A 19,924-nucleotide genomic window follows, 5' to 3' on the forward strand; every position below is an offset into this window, starting at 1 on the left:
AAGGTTTAAATAAATACCTGAATTTCTTGGCCAACATCTAATCCCAAGGCACTAGGATGTTTAATCTAGAACACAATATTTACATAATTAAACAAAATGTTCTTAAATTCAGGAAGTTATAGAAAGAGTTAGTTAGCTTTACTAAGAGTAATGGGTACATAAAAGCTTTTTGTAAAGGCTTCTGTTTTACTTAGAATATAGCATTTTTACTTAACAGGAAATAAATGGAGTCAAGTTTTCCAACTAGAATGGGGGATTTAAACTGATCAGGATACCCTGACAGAATCATGTTTGTTCTACAATATGCTATGGTGAAAAACAAAAGTTAAATGCCAAACATTCAGTATCTCTGAGGGCAACATACTTCTCTCATTAACAGGTGATCTCAATGGAGCTGTACTTCAGTATAGAAGGTAAGAACTTGGTCCTAAATACTGAACTACTCAGTCTAAGAGTGGTATTCAGCACATACATAAAACTATTTGTTTATTGAAACCTCTCTCCCACCAGGGCTGTCTCTTGTTGATGCAGCACTAGTATGCAGCATGATAGGACATTGTTGGTACCACTAATCCCTGTTTGAGCATGCAGTCAGTTCATAGAAAGTTCAGAAAAAATAAAGAAACTGTTTTTCATAGTAGCCAGTGCAGGAGATAAGATTTTCAGCAGTATATTACGCATAGGACCTGGGACTGATCTTTACCTGTCACCTACTAACTCAAGGTACCCAAGATATATTAGTTAGGAAAAGAATAACTTTGCATCTATGCCCCAAGGTACACCACATGCAATTAAATGAAATAAAATCATAATGTACAGTTTATCATACTATACTGATTTTTAATATTGTTAATTTTATATTATATAATCCTTTAAAAAATTCTACTTACTACATCTGTTTTTGTTAAACCTGCTTTCCCCTCATACACAAAACCTACAGGTCAAGACCAGAATGCAGGACAGAGAAGGAGATTTACTATCCAAGGGCAATGCCAGCCTCCCCCATCCATATATACAGTGAAAGTAGAATGAATTATATTGTAAAAATAAAAATGGATTAAAGAAATGTTGTTTGTACCTTTAAGCAGAAATAAGAAATGATGAAATACAGGTGCCAGGAAAAGAAACATTAGGCATAAACAAGGGTGCTAATCGCAAAACATTAACAGAAGATCGGTAATAGTTAGTAAGGAAATAAGATATGCATGGCTAGCACAGGTAAACTTATCAGATTCTGCTTCCTTTGCTATCTTTGCTAAGTGCTCCCCCTTTTTATCTGTATAAATAAAGATAGTTTGGTCTTGTATGGTGCTCACATTATCTGGGTGTATTAGCAGAGCGCTGTGCTAAAAAACAGAGTGGTCTGACAAACTGTGAGTCTGAGTCTAACTTTGACAATTTGGAGGTTCCACGAGATGGCAACCGTCTTCACTGGGCTGTGTGTATTCCTGACCGTTTTTTGTAGGATGACTGTGGCAGCCGGCACCTGGGCATTTGGCCCTGAGCGGTCCTCCACTAGAACAGAAAGGCGCACAACCACAGTGAAGTCTACGCCATCGAACCTGTTGGTTCCCACTCTGTTCTGGTAGGGATCCTGGGATCTGACATCAGGAATCTGGTCAGGTAATTATTTCTGTGTTTTGTCCGGACTGAGGACTGTCCTGTCTCTGTGTCTATCCGTCCTCTTGTGGAGTGTTTGAGTCTGGGTGCCGTCTCCGTCGGGGATAGGCCGACCAAGGGGTTCCTGTCCCTGCGGTCTGAGTGAGTGGAATCTGCACAATCGCAGCCGCACCGCACTTTGGGTAAAACCCCTGGTGTGAAAGCAAGGGCGATTGAGGCAGTAGCCTGTGGGCTCCTTTTGTGTGTTGCACTGGGCATCGCTCTGACGAACCCGAATTTCCTTCTTGTGTGACTGGTGTGTGAAGTCCTCCTGTATGGGTAACCAGACGTCTAAGTCGGGACAGTTCCCTAAATGAACGCTGGCTTATTTTATGTATTTAGGATGGGTCCAGACTCCTGTAAAAAGGGTCTGGACTCCTGTAAATTTCTGGAAAAATGGTCTAGGCTAACTCAGGGGATCCCAAAACTCAGTGGCCACTGTTAAAATCTTGGAACAAAGACCGAGTGGACGTCTTAAAGGACAAACTCGGCCAACCTAAAACTAAATTGGCTAAAGGAGAGGTTAATTGTTTCATGCAGTGGTGGGAAGAGGCAAATCGTAGGTGGACAAAATCAAAACTCGCCTCTCTCAATTATTCAAATAATAAGTTAAAGCTTTATTAAAAGCCTCCTCTCCCACCACCAGACCGAGCGCTCCCTTTACCCGTTTCTCCAAACCCAGATCGATCCAACCACCTTCATACTCCATCTCATTGTAAAAGGACAAAAGCCCCTTGTTCTGTTCCCCTTTGTTGTCTGCCTCAAAAACTGATTCTTAGTGTGTTCCACTACCAATTCAGCAAGGAGGGTGGGCTCTTCAACTAGCCCCCACCCTTCCTGGTCCCTTTCCTTGAACATTTCTTTCAAATTGTGAAGTGACCACAATAGCACTCACAAACGGGTTCATTGAAAAAAGCAGGATCGGGCCCAGACAAGCAGGCAAGCAACAGATAAAGAAACTGAAAAAACAGGTTGAAAGCCCTAAGGGAATAGTGTCAGGAGTAAGAAAGCAGTAAGTGCAGGCATGAACCCCTGGAACAATACTTAAAATGGTGAAATCTGAGGTGATAAAGGTGTCATTTTGGGACATAAACAAGTGATTTAAGGAAAGAGAGTGAAAAGTTAACTCTACAGAGGCTGGAGAGAATTAAGCAGTTAAACTTTGTGAAAATGTTAAAAAGGACCATGTTAAAGAGAGAATTCTTGGTTTCTTTGCAGCCATTCTGAAGGGAAAATGGGCCCTTTTCCAGAAGATGCTGTAAATAATCCAAATATATATACAGCTATGTAAAAACAAGCAGTGTAAAGAATGTTAAGGAAAAGAAAATGTGTATGTATCTATTTGTCTGTGAAAATATGTAAAGTTCTAAGAATCTAAACCAACACATCTGGTTTGTAAAACTCCTGTTTTCTAGGTGTGAGATAAATTGGTTTTGTTTTTGTTTTTAATGCCACTAAAAATTCATTTGACTCTTTAATTCAAAGTTGCAAAACTGACAGACCTTTTTGCAAGACACAGGTAATTAGTGCTGTTTGGCTTTGGGATTTAGCATTTAACCCTTAAGGGGTAACTTGATTCTTTACAAAATTAAAATGTTTTTAAATAAGACCAAGTCATGGCTGCAATAGGGCAGTCAAAATCAGGAGAATAGGAAGAGATTCTGAAGTCTTTTTGTTTTTGGTTTTTTTTTTTGTAACAATAGCAGATAAGAGCTGTATGAAAGAATAAGAAATTAACAGTGACCCTCTGAAGCAACAGCAGAGGTGAGGTGCACAAAACAAAAAAAGCAATGTTAAAAAACACTGAGCCTTAAAATGGCTCTGTGTAATCAGACTGTCACTTTTATAAGGGTACATGAAAACTCTGTAAGAACAAAAGAAACAGTTACACCTTATGTAAAAATTGATATGGCTAATATTTTTGTAAAAAGTTATAGTATATAGAAGAATGTGCATTTCCCTAGGACATGTGCAGTGTATATTGTAGAAAAGGGGTAAAAAATGCAAATGAAACGTGCTGCTGACTAAAATCCTATTAGGGCTCCAAAAAGAGCCCAATAGACTGTGTTTCTTTTTCAAGATCCTGTGTGTTTTAACAGAGTTCGAGCTCTGCTGATGGCTTCAAAACCTGGTGGAAGTTGCAATTGTGTCCCTTTAGCAAATTCTCTAACTGCTCTCCAAAGAGAATGGGTTTGAATCCACAATCTTTGCCAGCCCATACCTTGTAATCTTAAAAACACAAAAGAGAAGTGAAAGTATAAAAGAAACGGCTGGTCCGGCAATACAATTGCCACTTATGAAGTACAGAGCCAGACGTTGTATTACGAGACCTTGATTGGCTAATTTATCCATTTACAGAGACATTGAAATAAACTTTAATGCAGTAAGAAACCCTGCCTAACTATACGTGTGCCGAAAAATGCCTTAAGCTAACCCGCAATGATGCTAGGGACATTAGCCACCAGAGTGAAAACTTAAAAGCTTAAACTTGCTTTATCCTATGTCCCCCCTTACTTGGCCTGTCACATGATGGAACCTATTGAAGAGAGCTGCAACAGCTGCCTGGAGACATCCTCCTCTCCCCTTTGACATCACTAAACATGGGGTGGAATAATTTCCCATAAGGTTTTAAAAAGAAAAGCTTTATATAGCCTAATTAAAGACCCATAGGGGCTGAACTTTATGAATCAAGAGTAACAATGTTTTACGCTATGCTGTATGTTTAAAATAACAATTAAACTTGATTTGAATAACTCATGTAAAATGTGTTTGTAAAGCTAAAAGTAACCATGGCCTAGCAAAAGCTTGCTATGTAAAAAATCCACACTCGAATAAAGGAGCCTTTAGCTTTTCCTTGTTTTTTGTCACTGCAACCACAGCAAAAAAGTTACTTTAAAAACAAGGAATCTCTTTAACCCTTAGAATTAAAATGTTATCACCAGCATACATAAAAAAGGTAGAAAAAATTTATTTACATCTTTCAAAAATCTCCCTGCACTAATTGAAAAAAAAATATTGTATACAAAACAATGTAATTCCAACTGTTTCAGGTAATAAACAATAAAGCATTTGCTATATATGTACTGAAAGGAAGACACAAAAAGAAACAATGTATTACCTATCTATATCAGCTAAAAACATAGCAATGTTTGATGGGCATCTAGCAAGCAAAGAAAGGGGTTAGTTTTTACCTTTTTCAATTGCATAAGCTAAGGGATGTGTTAAGCTGGTCTGCCCTGGACGGTGGAAGCAATTAGGATCCCAGAGTGAAAAAACAAGAGGTTCTGCCGTGTTGTTATGGAATCTTTCTCAACAGGCTGATGCTTACCGCAATGCCCCTTGCTTATCAGATCCCATGGGTAAGACAGAGTCTCTGAGCCCTGCTGATGGCTTGAATCCAAAAAGCCTGCCCAGTGTTGATGCAAATTACCTAACTGATAAGAAAGGTGAGAACTGCCAGCACAAAAAAAATTGCCTAAAAAAAATACGAGTGGTCAGCAAAAAGATATCCCTAAGAAGATTTTATAACTAAATGATATCTTTATTGATTAGCTCCATAGTAATGCATTGCACAAAAAATTTACACTGTTTATGTCGTTAACCCCTGTAATCAAGTATAGTGTGTATGATTTTGGAAAATCCTTTAAAGTGAATATTGGTAATGAGGCTTCTCAGCTTATTACCTGTGAATAAACTTAAAGCTTAACACCAGCAGGAAAAACATTACAAACTTGGTCTGCTTATATAAGAGAAAACTTGAGGTACACCACCTATGAAATTAATAATAACTAAACAGTGGAATAAATTTCCCATAACCCTTAAAAGTAGAAGCCATTTAAACCTGGCCTGCCTATAACAAAAACAAAAAAAACAGGAAAATATGGGGGTAATTACTCTGTTTTGCCTGCAATCAGCAAGGGTATTTGTAAAAGAAATGAGAATCTTTAAGTCAATAATCAAATCCACCCCAAAGGGGTAGAAGAAATGTTATTTTTTCTTACCAATAATCACATTTACTATTTGCCACAACAACAACAAAAAGTCTCAGCTTACTGTAAGCACTGATTTAGCTGAGTTCTCTATCAGTCTTGGTATTGAATGGCAAACAGTTACCAATCATCTGTTAAAAGGTAACATAGTTCCTAAAAAAACAAACAAACACCAATGTGGGAAACGGGACCATTCATATTATACGCGCAAATGGGGACATGTTAAGAATTGCCACTGCAGAAAGACATAACAGCTTACCACTGGTATAACATTTTCTGGATGGTCTCCCACAACTACTAGCATACTAATGTTACTACCCCTAATTGGTTTTGGTTTTAAATTGCATATGTTTAATTGAAATGTTTAAAATGTGATGTTGGATAAAATGAATGTATGCAAAGCTAAAGCCACAGGCCCAAATCACCTTCCAGTATTTTCTATTACGTGGACTAAATAAGAAGTGACACTGGCGATTAATAATCTTAGTGTCAAAAGGGGGATATGTAGGAGCAGGATTTTATAATGTCTCATAAGAATTAACGTATGATTTGATTTCATCCCGCTAGCCACCCTTTTTGAATAGTAGAAGGAAATGACCCTCTGGGACTATAAGATTTTGTTTCCCCAAACGCATTACAAATTGGGCCCTCTCAACTCTGTATTTTAAGATTTAGTTAGTAAGAGACAGGATTCTCTATTGTGTCTATGTTAAGTAAATTAGAGAAACATTGAAGGCCTGGGTCTCAATGTAAATTGTTTTGGTTATTGATTGTAAAACTTAGCAAGGTTTAATTTGCAATGCCACTTTGCTCGATATAAAATACTACTGTTTGTATTCTCAATCTGTTTGTGTGAATAAGAAATGTATGCAACAGGAAAAGATAAGGTGTGAAGGCCATTGTTATAGCCAGAGTCAAGGAAGAAGTAGTAAAGAGACTTAAAGAACATTAAAGAACCATCAGGCATTGCTTACTACCCAGACAGCTGTTAAACTGTCTGGCATTTCGCAGTGTAAGAATGCACCACCCCCAGCGAACCAATCATCACCTCAGGACCACGCAGAGTCAATTGTGACTCTAGAAGAAGACGCAGAGGAACAGCCTGCAATACCTTACAATCTACGCTCTCATAAGGCTTGTCAGAAGCAGACGACTACATAAAGCAGGGCCCAAGAAGAAGTAGTAGTCAGCCTAGCGCCTGCTGCCTGGTGGACATAAAACCGTGACTGCAGTTTCCTCAGTTGAGGTTGTCAGAGCCAGAAGGGCCCTGCCTCCAACATGCGCCTCCGGTGGCGCCTGTTCCTCGGCTGCTGGTGTCTTAAGGTCTGGGGAGTCCACAATGACAATTCTTTTATCCAGCAGCAAGTGTGGATAGCTCAGACCCTTAATATTTCTAAATGCTGGGTCTGCAGCCACATCCCAGCCCACTCTCAAACTGGTGTTCCTGTCCTGGCTATCCCACTCAATTCCCCAGACCTCACTGGAGGACCTTGTCTGTTTAACACAATATGGAACAGTAATGACACCTGGGAAGAGGCTATTGGCAGTTCCTTTATCCCACACAAAAAGGCTCCTGAGGTTACAAGCAGTAGTTAAAATAATGGCAAATAAAACTGGAGAAAGTTTAAGAGCCTGGTCCAAAGAACAGGGGCGATCTGACTGGTGGCCCTCCAAAACCGTCAGGCATTGGACATAGTGCTGGCGGCCAAAGGAGGGACCTGTGCTCTCATTTGAAAACATTTTGTGTTGTTTATGAACCTGACGTGATACCAAATGAGGTAACAGATGGCTGTAGCCACTGTAGTTAAACAAATCTCATATCTTCCCCATGAGCAGTCGAATGGAAGTGCTAGCGTTCATGAATTTGCCTCTGCCAAAGTGGCAATACTGTTGTTTAAAATTGGTAAAATAACCCACCAGTGGAGAAGCTAGATTTACAGATGAGCTCTAAGGTGCACTAGCCATTAGAACAACTACATTCTTATATCCCTTGTTTTACAGGAAAGGGTTACTGTGCTCAACAATTCATCTTTAACAATTCAAAAGTGGATCTTTTAATTAACCTGTGTATTCCTTAACCCATACTATTGACACTCCCCCCCTGATCCGTTGGATTACCTCCAAAAGAACAAAAGAAAATGGATAAATGTCACATGTACTTATGTAGCTAGCAGGCCTAAGAACCTGTTGCCCAAGTTTCTTGGAGCTTTTCTGCCCCCCCCCCCCAACAATAGGAAACTGGTTGTTTTCAGGAGGGAGCCCCTGACTATCCTGTTTGGAATCCTAATAATTTTTTTATGTTTTTCAGTTAGTCTCCTGTTGTATCCAAAATCGTGTAAGGCATGCCACCCAGGTGACTGCCCCAAACAGAGTGCTATGATGATTTTGAATATTGCTGATGAACAAAGAGATAAAGAACAATTAATATGTGGAACCCAGTAAAATGTTGGTCATGGCATGAGCTTGACCAAAAGGAGGGATTGTGAAAGTAGAATGAATTATATCGTAAAAATAAGAATGAATTAAAGAAATGTTGTATGTACCTTTAAGCAGAAATAAATGTTGAAGTACAGGTGCCAGGAAAAGAAACATTACGCATAAACAAGGGTGCTAATGGCGAAACATTAACAGAAGATCGGTAATAGTAAGGAAATAAGATATGCATGCCTAGCCCATGTAAACTTATCAGATTCTGCTGCCTTTGTTATCTTGTTAAGTGCTCGCGCTTTTATCTGTATAAATAAGATAGTTTGTGTCTTGCATGGTGCTCACATTATCTGGGTGTTATTAGCAGAGTGCTGTGCTAATAAAACAGAGTGGTCTGACAACCTGTGAGTCCTGAGTCTAACTTTGATAATACTCATTCTTAGCAGGATGATGTCCCTGGATCTTGGCTGTGCCTCTTTCTTTCTGATGAGCTTTTGACTAGTAAGTGTCTGAAATTTGAAGCCTTTACCCTCTTTCTCTCCACATGCATTTCCTTATACCTGATTGCTATAGGAAGGGCAATATAATCTCATTTTAATCCTACAGACTGGTGCTGCAATGTAGATAGATTGGTACACTAACCCCTCTCCCAGGTCATCTGAACAACTTAATTAAAAAAAAAAATAGGAGGAAATCTGACTGGAAACCCAGAAGTACTTTGCCTCCTTGTTTTTCTATTTATTTGAACAACTTTTATTACCTTTCTTTGATCAAGTTGTGAATTATGAAGTAGCACTGGAGACATATTCGGATACAGTTTTACCATCACTCCAATATCTCTGCATCATAAAAGAGTTTGGTTATTTCAAAATAATTTGTCTAGATAGCTGTACATTTATTCTGGTTCATGGTTCCAACGGAAACAGATTGAATTTCCTTAGTAAGATTTTATTGGTCCTTTTATTTTCTTGTTTACCTACCAGAACAGAGCAGGTGCACACATTTATTTAAACTGTCTGTCCTGAAATGCAAGCTTCATTTTCAATAACAAATGACTAGTACATATTTTTCTAGGTTTATCTTTTAAATCAATATATGTCATTGCAGTAAACGAAAGGCAAACTCCCACTACATCTGAGTGCCAAGTGTAGAGGCTTTAAAAAATTACATAAGACAGATACAGCAAAGTGTACAGAAAAGCTCTGTTGAGAAAAGGAGAAGAGGATAATTTTTTCAATAGAAAAATACTAGGAGAGGAGCTGACGGCAATCTCACCAGCAGCACAGTAATTTTCTACGTAAGTCTTGGAGGGTAGTACATCTGTCCTGCAGTGGTTTTACAACTTTTTTTTTTTTTTTCAACTTTGTCAGAAAGGAAATATATATTATCAAACAGTATCTAGTTTTATAAGGGTTCCCACTTATAAAAGGGTCCGCTCCTCTACATTCTTAATACCGCCTAACAATCTTCTGCAATGGGTCTACATAGATGAACCGGCGCTAAGTTACTCTACATTCAGGTCTGCAGGGCTCGCCTGCTCCTTGGGGAGAGAGTCCCCTTCTGGTGGTATCACCAGAAGATGTATACAAGGTAGGGCTTCAAATCTCCTTTCCTAAAGAATCAGTAGACAGTCCAAACAATAATCCTTCCATGACCTCTGAGTTCTCAAGGCCAATGCCTCACCGAACCTTTCAGTTTTATATAGCTGTAAGATAACCTTTACCAGAACCTGGATTTCTGGTTTCCAAAAGGGATATAAATTTGTAATGAGTTAACATAAATATATTGTAAGTGATCATTTAAAAAAATATCCCAGGTATCAATTAGACTTCCTGATATAATGAAATGTATATACATATGTATGAATTCATCTCAACTTCAGAAGACAAGTATATCTTACCTAATTTCAGTTATTATGGCTGTATAAACTGCTCCAAATTCCAACTGATGCTCCTGCTGCAGGAAAAAAAAAAGGTGTAAGACACAGGTTCATAAAATAAAGAAATACAAAGCAAATCATGAGTCTGTCCTTACATCATCTTTGCAGATTTCGTTAATAAACTCTCGTGCTTCATACATAGCATTAGGTGTTGGGGCAAACACAGAAAACGTCTCTTCATCCAACTGACTCACTGTTACCCCTTAAAAATAAAAATGCACATGGAATTAAACACTGATGACAAATATGAAATTAGAATTTCCTCTATAGCAAACCCAATAAAGAGGAAATTCATACCACTGCAGACCCACATTAAGACTTATGGGAGCATGTGATCTTGTGTGGGCTTGGTGTTTTATAGTGAATTTTACCTGAAGGCTTCACTTACACCAAAGCTGTAAATCATGTCAATGTACTGTCATCAAAATATTACACCTTAATCAGGGCTTACACTCATTTGTTTATATTGTGGCTAGACAACACTGTATAGAACTGCTCTGTTGAAGCAACAGATTTCCAGGCAGGCTGTAGTCACAGTAACTGGGTTGCTCAAAGTGCTATGCTGTGGTCATAGAACCCGAACTGTACCCAGGCACTGTGAGTCTGAGCCCTAGATATATGCTATCCTGCAACACAATCTAAATTCTGCCCTGTTTCAGCAACACCCAGTATGCCATCCATAGTACCATTCTGCCCTACAGATGCTACAGAACGTTTTAGGAACAGAGCACATGACCACTGAAGGACACAGTAACAAATTCTCTTTGCTACAGCAAAATATGGGATTAGGTAGGTCTAGCAAACAGGAGCTGCTTACATGTAAAACACTGAAGCCTCGTCTACACTAGAGAGTTAGGTAGATGTAAGGCAGCTTATGTCAACCTAATTGTATCAGCGTCTACGCTACAGCCTTGCTCCAGGCGATATTAGCGCCCCTACTACACTGACATAACTCCACCTCCACAAGAAACGTAGGGCTTATGTCAGTGTAGGGAGCGGAGCTGAGAGCCCAGGCAGCAGCCAGTCTCCCTGCACCTAGCTCCACACAGAGTTGGGAGCCCGGGCTCTCAACCATCAACACTGCCTCCATTTAAGTTGGTGGAAGTGCTCCTGACAAGCACACCACTGACATAAGGAGGGTAGTGTGGACATGAAAAACTGCAGTAATTACTGCAGTGGCTGTAAGTTGAACTGAACGTAGACTGACTTAATTTTGTAGTCAATACATGCCCTGAACTTACTAAACACACACCACCCCAAACCTGCTAAATCTGATCTTCCCATCAACCTTGCCCCAAAGATTTTTTCTGTGACACTGCCTTCAATTATCCCCCAGTGAGCCCGGGAGTCCATTGGCATGTATGCCGCTGGACTGCTGACAATCCCCATAGCAAAAAGACACCCTCGTGTACCTCTGCAGACACAACATACAAATCTTAGCACTGAAATAAAGCATACTTGATCCTTCAAAGTACACATGCACCTCTCCTCTCACAGTCAGAGGTCTGCCTTGTTGCTCCAACTCATCCCTCCACCATTCAATTCAGTTACACATAAAACAGTGAAGGCAGTTGGAATGGGCACAGACAAATGCTGAAATTCAAATCTTGGAAGCATAACACTATAGAACATTCTCTTAGAACTTCATCATGTCTACTTATTATGACAAAACACTCCACATCCCACTCGATTTACTGAACCGTTCCCAGAGACTATTGCCAGTTCCAGGGACAGAGTTAATGGTGCTTTGTGGAGGAGAAGTATACCTTCACTATACTTCCTGGTTTTCTGAGGTGTACCTTTAGCCACCCCCAGATATCAGAAGGGCACAAGACATCACTGGGCAATGTTAACTATCCATTAACAAAGTCTTTAGGCATTTAATAATCTAGTGTGCTACTATTGTCAATAAAATGAAATCCCACAGAGTAAGGGTTTCCCAGACACCGAAGAGAGCCAATATCACATCTATACAATTTCAATTAAAAAAAAAAAAAATCATATTCTCTTACCAGTTTCAGCTTGAAGTTTTTTTAAGTTATAGCCACCTGGGCCAACAAACCTCACTCTTTTTGATAGGGGTACCTGAACAGTTTCTGAAAAATAGCATGTTTAAGTCACAGTCTGAAATGCAAAGTTTATAAATTCTTGTGGTATTTCTAAAATCAAGTGATACTCATTTATATTTTAATTTCAGTGGCCTGGTTTGTAAAGATTTGCTAAATATGCTAATGAAGTATGTTTCTCTTCAATGACTGAATGAAGTTTAACTACAAAGAAAATCAGAATCTGGGTCAGTACAAGTTTTTGATCAGGAATTCTAACAGATATAAAACACACAAAAAGTACCAAAGCCAGCACTCATATATATGTATACAACTTACACAGATTTAGTGAGAGAGGAACAAACAGATAGAACTGGGAGTTTAAAGTTCCTACCCTCAAAACAATATTTGAAATCCTTAAATTTAACCAAGTTTCACAAATCTTGGGGGGAGAGAGGGAAACACTGAGCCAACAAAAACAAAAACAGAACCACCTACACATAACTGAGGACCATTATAACAAAATATTTTAAACAGAAGCTTATTTCCAATATCTCATCTTAAAAGTTAGCAATACACAATTATGTACTGTAACTCCCACCTTAACGTTGTTTTGATGTTACGTCCCTGCTCCATTACAGAGGATGCTCGTTTAAAGTTGTGGAATGCTCCCCTATAACATCGTGTGGTTGCCTGCTTTGTCCTCGGCTGGCAGTCCCCCTATTAGCTCTCTTATGTCCCCCCCCCACCCCACCATGCCTCCTGCCTACCGGCAGACCCAGCAGATCAGCGCCTTCTCCCTGCTCCCCCTGCTCGCAGCAATCAGCTGTCTTGAGGCATTCAGGAGGAGCAAGGATGCGGTGTGCAGCCTCCCCCCTCCCTCCCCTGCCTCCTACTCACGGCAATCAGCTGGTTTGTGGCATTGAGGAGGCTGGGGAGAGGGGGAAGGCTGCATGCTGCGTCCTCGCTCCTCCTCCCAGCCTCCTGAACACCGCAAACCACCTGATTGCCACGGGCAGGAGGCTGGGTGGAAAGGGGACAAGCAAGGACATGGCACGCGGATTAAAGGGGGAAGAGGTGTGGGAGGGGGGAGAAGAGGTGGGTTAAGCGTGAGGGCTTGGGGGAAAGGGTGGAGTGAATGGGCCAAGGGATGAGCCCCCCGCCCCTGGCAAAGTCGGTAAGTGTGCTTGCACGAACAGCAAGAGGAGCAGCCAGACAATCCACCCTCTTCCACTCTGACTCCACCACCTCAACCCAGCTTCATACTCAGCAATGATAATTGTAGTATTAAACGTTTTCTTTAAAATTGTTTAAAACTTATACCTGTATTAAACTGCTTGTTTAAAATGTATACAATTCCTTTTGTCTGGCAAAAAAAAAATTCCCTGGAACCTAACTCGCTCCTCCCAGCCCCAATTTATATTAATTAATTCTTATGGGAAAATCGGATTCACTTAACATCGTTTTGCTTAAAGTCACATTTTTCAGGAACATAACTATAACGTTAAGTGAGGAGTTACTGTACATGCAATATTACCTACAACTGGTCCATTTTCTTTTCTGTTTGGTCTTGGTTTCGCAATTGTTTTGTTCATAATTTGCAAGATTTCTCTCTTTGCAACTGTGGAAAAAACAAGACAGTACTATGTTTAAAGTGAAAATAAACTTACATTATGTTTGCTTTTAAATTTGAGAGGTAGGATACAAGGAGTCTGTCTAACCTAATGTGAGCATCCAGCATGACAAATGCAGCATTTCCCATTGATGTGGCATAAATTATAGAGATAGTATAGGCTCCGTAATGACTTCTTATTCTAAAGGGATTTTTCTGTGGTCTCTCTTCTTTGTAAGAGCCCTGCACCTTCAGCACAATTTATTGGTACACAGTTTCAAATCTGAAGTGTCCAAAATAGCACAGTGTGCTAAAAATTATATGAAGATCCTCAAGTCAAAGGAACTAGAGACCTTCAAAAATTACAGAAGCTCTGATGTACCACAAAAATAATGTTCTTGTTTGATTCTCTTAAATGTTATTTGTATAACACTTCCCCCATCATTTTCTCTTTATATTAATAAAATGTTTCAATGATATTTTAAAAATGTACTTTTTTGTTTAATACAAGCTACTAGTCAGGAAGGATAAGCTACTCTATTTGGGAGAGGCAGTACCATGCTTTTAACCTTTCATGATCTACATAAAGATCTTCTAAAAAAATTCCTTTCATAAAAAGCAAATTAGTTTAATAAAGATGTTCTCTCAGCATTAGTCACACCTTTAGGCCAAAGCACACATTTCTGTTTAGACAATGTATTTTCCAAAAAACTATCCATTCAAAGCAGAGTAGTGAAAGTTTCCACAAGCAGGTTGGGAGAGTCCTGGCTACATGCTTTAGGAAGAAGGAAGGCTGCGTGGCACAGCTGACAGGCCGTGTGTAACAATTAACATGATTTAGTCACTGCCTGTGAAATGTTTGGTTAACAGTTTTAAAAGCAGATTCTCAAAACCTTGAGTTAGCAGTTTCAGTCAAAAATGCAAGTATCCTTGTAAAGGGACATGAACCATCCCTGTCTTATGATGCCCTGAAACCTCTCAGGCTCTCCACTGAATGGCATCTTCATGTTATTTATATTCCCACTGTCAACATCAATACAGTCTTGTGCAGTCAAGAAATTCTTTGCCCTGTCTCATATGGCCAGAGAAGTCCGAAAAACAGGTGACGGCCCCTAGGATTGGGGCAGCACGGCCTAGAGGCCAAAGTTCAATAGATCCACCCTTGGAATGCAGGGTAGCATGGCCTAGCGGCCAGAGTCCAATGGGGGGGGCACGCCCACCAAGGGGTGTGGCAGCCCCGGTAGGGGGCCCAGGCCCACCTGACTCCACCGTGCCCCGACCCAGGGCCCAAACAGTGGTGGAGCAATTTGCCACTAACTCAAGCGGGGGGTTCTACCGAAACACGTTGAGGTTTCCTGGACAGGAGGTACCGCTCCGTCACCCTCCCTGGTCACTTTCTATCAGTATCTGCATTGAGATCTTGCATGAGACTTTGGCTTCTCTGTGGTCTGTTGTGCCGGTCGCCTCCTGTGGCTCCTGCAGTAGCAGGGGTTCAAGAGGGCCCGGAAAGGCTCTGGTTCCCGGCGCAGACAAGGGCCATGGCTGTACCTCCGCAGATGCTTCCCAGACAGGTCCTTCCCCTGCAGACTCCAGCCCAGAATGAGCTGGGCTTCCCCCCTTTACACTGCTAGAGCATTTGGAGAATGTCCAGTCCCGCCTGTGAGGTGGGACTTCCGCTATCAATAATATGGGCTTAACCTTGTCTGGGCTAGCGCAGGGTAAGCAGACCCCATCACAGTGTAAATAAGTGAGGTGTCCCACTGGATTAGAAAGGCATTCCCTAGGGATTGGGGGCTGAGTCCTGCTCTGAAACAGAACCTGGTACATTTGCGGTTCTGGGACATGGAAAATAAGTTGATAGAAGGGAACCTCCAATGTCTGATTATTCTGTGGCGAGTTGTAGGATTCATTTTCCATTCGTGTTCCCATGAGAAGTTTCTGCTGATGGTGTCTGCAGTGGTGATTTGGCATCCAGGAAGGTAAGAGGCTAAGATATTTATATTGTAGCAGATGCACAAGTTCCATAGCATCAGGGCTTCAGTGCAGAAGGAGTGGGATTGGGGCCTCCCCTTGTCTGTTGATGTAGAACATGCATGCTACGTTGTCTGTCATGACTCGGATGGATTTGTTCCTTATTAGAGGAAGGAGGTGACAGCAGGCATTTCTCACTGCTCTAAGTTCCAAGAGATTTGTGTGTTGGTGTGTTTCGGCTGGTGACCACTTGCCTTGTGCTGTATGATGTCTAAGTGTGCTCTCCAGCCCAATGGAGATGTGTCTGTTGCGATCAGTACTTAAGTTGGGGTTTGTTGGAAGGGAATACCCATCGTTAGATTTGCCGATGTTGTCCTCCACTTGAGAGAATCCAGGATCTTGCAGGGAGGTTTGACTAGCCTGTGTATGTTGCGTTTGGTGGGTCTGTACACTGAGTTCAGCCAGCTTTGAAGGCACCACATGTGTAGCCTGGTGTGTTTTACCATGTATGTGGTAGCGGCCATGTGTCCTAATAGTTGTAGAAAAGTTCTTGGTTCGATTTGGGGACAGAAGGAGATTATGTCTACCAGATGTTTTATGGTTAGAGCTCTGGCGTTCGGAAGAAACGCTCTGCCTTGTACTGAGTCAAGGCGTGCCCCGATGAATTCCAAGTGTTCCATCAGTATTAGGATGGGCTTTTTTATGTTTATTTGGAGTCCCTGGTTATGGAAAAGATCAAAAGTGAGTCGGGTGAATGTTTCTGTCTCTGTGTATGTGCGTCCTTTGAGAAGGCAGTCATTGAGGTAGGGGAACATTATGATCACACATTTGTGTGAGTGTGCTGTGACAACCGCTAGGGTCTTAGAGAACACCCTTGGTGCTGCGGAAAGGTCAAATGGGAGTACACGGTATTGGAAACATTTGTGTCTGACTGTAAATCAGAGGAATCGTCTGTGGGCTGGATGAATCATGATGTGGAAATGTGTGTCTTGTAGGTTGAGGGATGAAAACCAGTCTCCCTGTTCCAGCATAGGAATTATTGTGCCTAGAGAGTGATCATCTTGAACTTTTTGGAATGAACGAATTTGTTGAGTTTCGGAGGTCTATAGCTGGGCGCCATCCCCTGCTTTTCTTCTGTGTCAAAAAATAATGGGAGCAAAACTCTTCTCCCCTGTATTCCGTTCGTACGGGTCCCATGGCTCCTAATTGTAGTAGCTACTCTACTTCATGTCTGAGAAGCTGCTCGTGACAGAGGTCCCTAGAGAGGGACGGGGAGGATATGGGGACAAAAAGTAAAGGGGATGGAATAGCCCGATTTTATTATCTCCAAAACACAATAGTCTTGGGTAATGTGCTCCCATGCTTGTTGGAAATGCTGTAGATAATGGCCAAATACAGTGGCATGCACTGGAGTAGTGGGGAGGTCGTTCAGGCCCTCGACCAAATCTTCAAAATTGCGGCTTGTTGTCTGAAGGTTGGGATGCTGCATGTTGTGGCTGTGTCTGTCTCCAGCGTGGCAGTCTGTTTTTCTGTCTGTTCACCTCAGAAGATCTGGATTGTAGGCAATTAAATTGGGTGTCTTGTGGGTATTGGTATGACTGGTATCTCCTCTTTTTGTGGGGACGATTATAAATGTCTAACGTGTGTAGTGTGGCATGAGAGTCTTTCATTGTGTGAAGGACTTAATCCGTTTTCGCCAAGAAAAGTTTGTCTCTCTCGAACGTTAAGTCCTCCACTTTTAATTTCATCTCTTTAGGTATGCCGGATGCTTGGACCCATGATGCTCTCCACATTGTGATGGCCGTCGCAGTCGTACGTGCAGCGGTATCGGCCATGTCCAGGGTAGCTTGTAATGCCCTTCTGGAAACTAACTGACCCTCTGCAAGTACTATCTTTAGTTCCACTCTCTTGTCCTCAGGAAGTTCCGAGGCAAATTCAAAGAGCTTATTATAATGATCATAATCATATTTAGTGAGAAGGGCACTATAGTTCACAATGTGGGACTGTAGCATGGATGAGGTGTATACCTTCCTGCCCAGTAAATTCTGTCACTTGTGTTCTTTGTCCTGTGGTGTTGCCCATTGTTGGGTTTGTTTCGCCCTGAGAGCTGCGGCGTCCACTACCAATGAGCTAGGTTGTGGGTGGGTGTATAGGAAGCCCATACCTTGGCTAGTACTTCCTTTCTGCACATTTGCATGTTGGAGGGGTTGATGCCAGTGTTTGCCATACTGTGTCAGCAGGTTCGAGATAGGGAGAGCTATCTTAGAGGTGGCTGATGGCTTTATGATTCGTAGTAGTTTGTGCTGGTTTTCCTGGACTTCCTACGGGGGGATGTCCTGACTGGCTGCTACCCTTTTGAACAATTCCTGGAATTGTTTGAAGTCATCCACCATCATTGGTGGAGGTGGCATGACGGCTTCATCCAGAGAGGAGGATGAGTTATGCACGGGCGAGGTATCTTCATTGCCCATGTTCCCCTTGGGTTCTTGTGTTGTGTCGTCTGGTCCCATTGACGTATCAGGAACTGGTGATCCTGGTGGAGACCGTAACTCTCCCCTTTGTGGTGAGGAGGCCTTATCTGCTGCCCATGGGTTCCACGCAGAGGAAAAGGGGAAAGACATACGGAGGCACATACCATGGACAGGGTGGTTTCACTTGTTGTGTTTTGGTCTTCAGTGATCTCCGCACCTCTTTCCCTTGGGATATGGACGAGAGGTGTGGGGAGAAGACTCCTTCCTCTTGCTCATCTGACTCACTATCCATAAGGGCCATTGGAGAGATTGGCTGAATTAAAACTGGCGATCCCTTGGTGCCAAGGGTTGACTGTGGTAGCGATGGTATGGTGATGTCAGTGTGCATGAAGAAGTGTTGCAGCGCTGTCTTACTGCTTTGTCAACTGGGAGGCTTGTGGTTCGATTTGGGCAGTGCCAGCCATGCATGTCAGTGCCAAGGTAAATGTAGATAGCAACGATGTGGACAGTACCGGGGGCAGTGGCATGGTCGGTGCCGGCTCAGTTGTCCGTGTCATATGAATCGGTGCCATGAAGGAGACTTGGTGGGTTAGGTCTCAACTCCTCCTTTTTCTCTTTCAGTTCCGTGGCGTGGCTGGTGCCACGAGAGTCATATGCACTCACTCTCTTAGCTGTCAGCACCGGGGGGAGAGACCACCCAGGGTACCACTTCTTTTTCCGTGATTCCCGCTGTAGGAGAGATTGAAGCTCTCTTCCTCTTTTCTGAGGAGGATGGAGCCATGCTCACTGACAATTTAGACCGCGTCGGTGAGCACTTTCCTGAGGAGCTGTGATCGTCCTTGTCTGATCCTGGGAGAAATGATTTCTCCATTAGGATCATCTGCAGGTGGAGGTCCTGGTCTCAGTGGGCTCATGCCTTCAAGTTGCTGCAATGAATGTACTTAGAAGGAACGTGCATCTCTCCAAGGCACCTCATACATTGAGATTGACCATTTGATCTGGGATTGCCTCACGGCAGGAGCCACATCTTTTAAAGCCAGGAGAACCTGGCATAGTCGTTAACGTTAGTTTGTGTGGCCTGAGAGGGAACTATGAACTAGAAAGAACTAACAAAAGCTAAGAATAAATTTTTTTTAAACGAACTAATTATGCCTTCAAGTTGCTGCAATGAATGCACAGTAAGACTATATACAATAAGATTATTTAACTACTAATTTATATTTTTTTAAACTCTAGAGGGAACGGGTTATTGAACTGCAGAGAGCTCCATTTTCAGCTGAGGACGGTTAAGAAGGAACTGAGGGGAGTGGGCTGTGCATGCACATTCAACAGGACAGACGCCGCAAGACAGCTGAGCATTTGGGTGGCCCAACCGAGCACTGCTATGGAAAAGCCTCCGATCAATGGCACTGAGACACACCGTCACCTGAAGTGGAGCACCCACAAGGACAGCACTCAAAGAACAGGGGAGCTGGCGAGATGAGGGTGCTAGTACTGGTTGGGTGGGAGAGCCCGTCAGGGTAGAGGCAGTGCGGCTTCAAGGAGCTGAGAGGCTGGCTGCTTAGTGGCCAAGTGGAGCAGAAGTATTGCTGTGTAACTAGATGAAGGACAGAGGCGGGGGGAGAGGGGGAGGGTACGCAAAGTGCCACTCCTTCCTTTTCTCTACCAATGGGTGCAACCGAGACCTTCTAAAAATAAAACTTCTTTTTGTCATTAGTGTATATGACCTTTACATACAAGCTTACATCAGTAAGGCCTGGTCCATACTGGGGGAGGGGCACGAGCTAAGTCGGTCTAAGTTATGCAACTTC

General features: G+C 42.0%; 1 protein-coding gene across 3 annotated transcripts in view; it reads right to left on the reverse strand.

Annotated features, from left to right (window-relative positions):
• PNPT1 (polyribonucleotide nucleotidyltransferase 1) overlaps positions 1-19,924 on the reverse strand; it is a 49,530-nt gene that overhangs the window by 2,484 nt on the left and 27,122 nt on the right. For all 3 annotated transcript variants that reach the window (XR_012655631.1, XM_032780568.2, XM_032780569.2), the window contains exons 22-27: positions 13,597-13,680; positions 12,027-12,110; positions 10,110-10,216; positions 9,976-10,031; positions 8,836-8,914; positions 18-65 (exon numbers count right to left, since the gene is read on the reverse strand). Coding sequence is in view for 2 of the 3 variants with exons in the window: in XM_032780568.2 (XP_032636459.1) it covers positions 18-65; positions 8,836-8,914; positions 9,976-10,031; positions 10,110-10,216; positions 12,027-12,110; positions 13,597-13,680 (458 nt within the window). In the remaining variant the exon portion in view is untranslated. The remainder of the gene's footprint in view (positions 1-17; positions 66-8,835; positions 8,915-9,975; positions 10,032-10,109; positions 10,217-12,026; positions 12,111-13,596; positions 13,681-19,924) is intronic.

Source organism: Chelonoidis abingdonii, chromosome 3 (assembly GCF_003597395.2).
Source record: "Chelonoidis abingdonii isolate Lonesome George chromosome 3, CheloAbing_2.0, whole genome shotgun sequence".
Taxonomy (NCBI): Eukaryota; Metazoa; Chordata; order Testudines; family Testudinidae; genus Chelonoidis; species Chelonoidis abingdonii.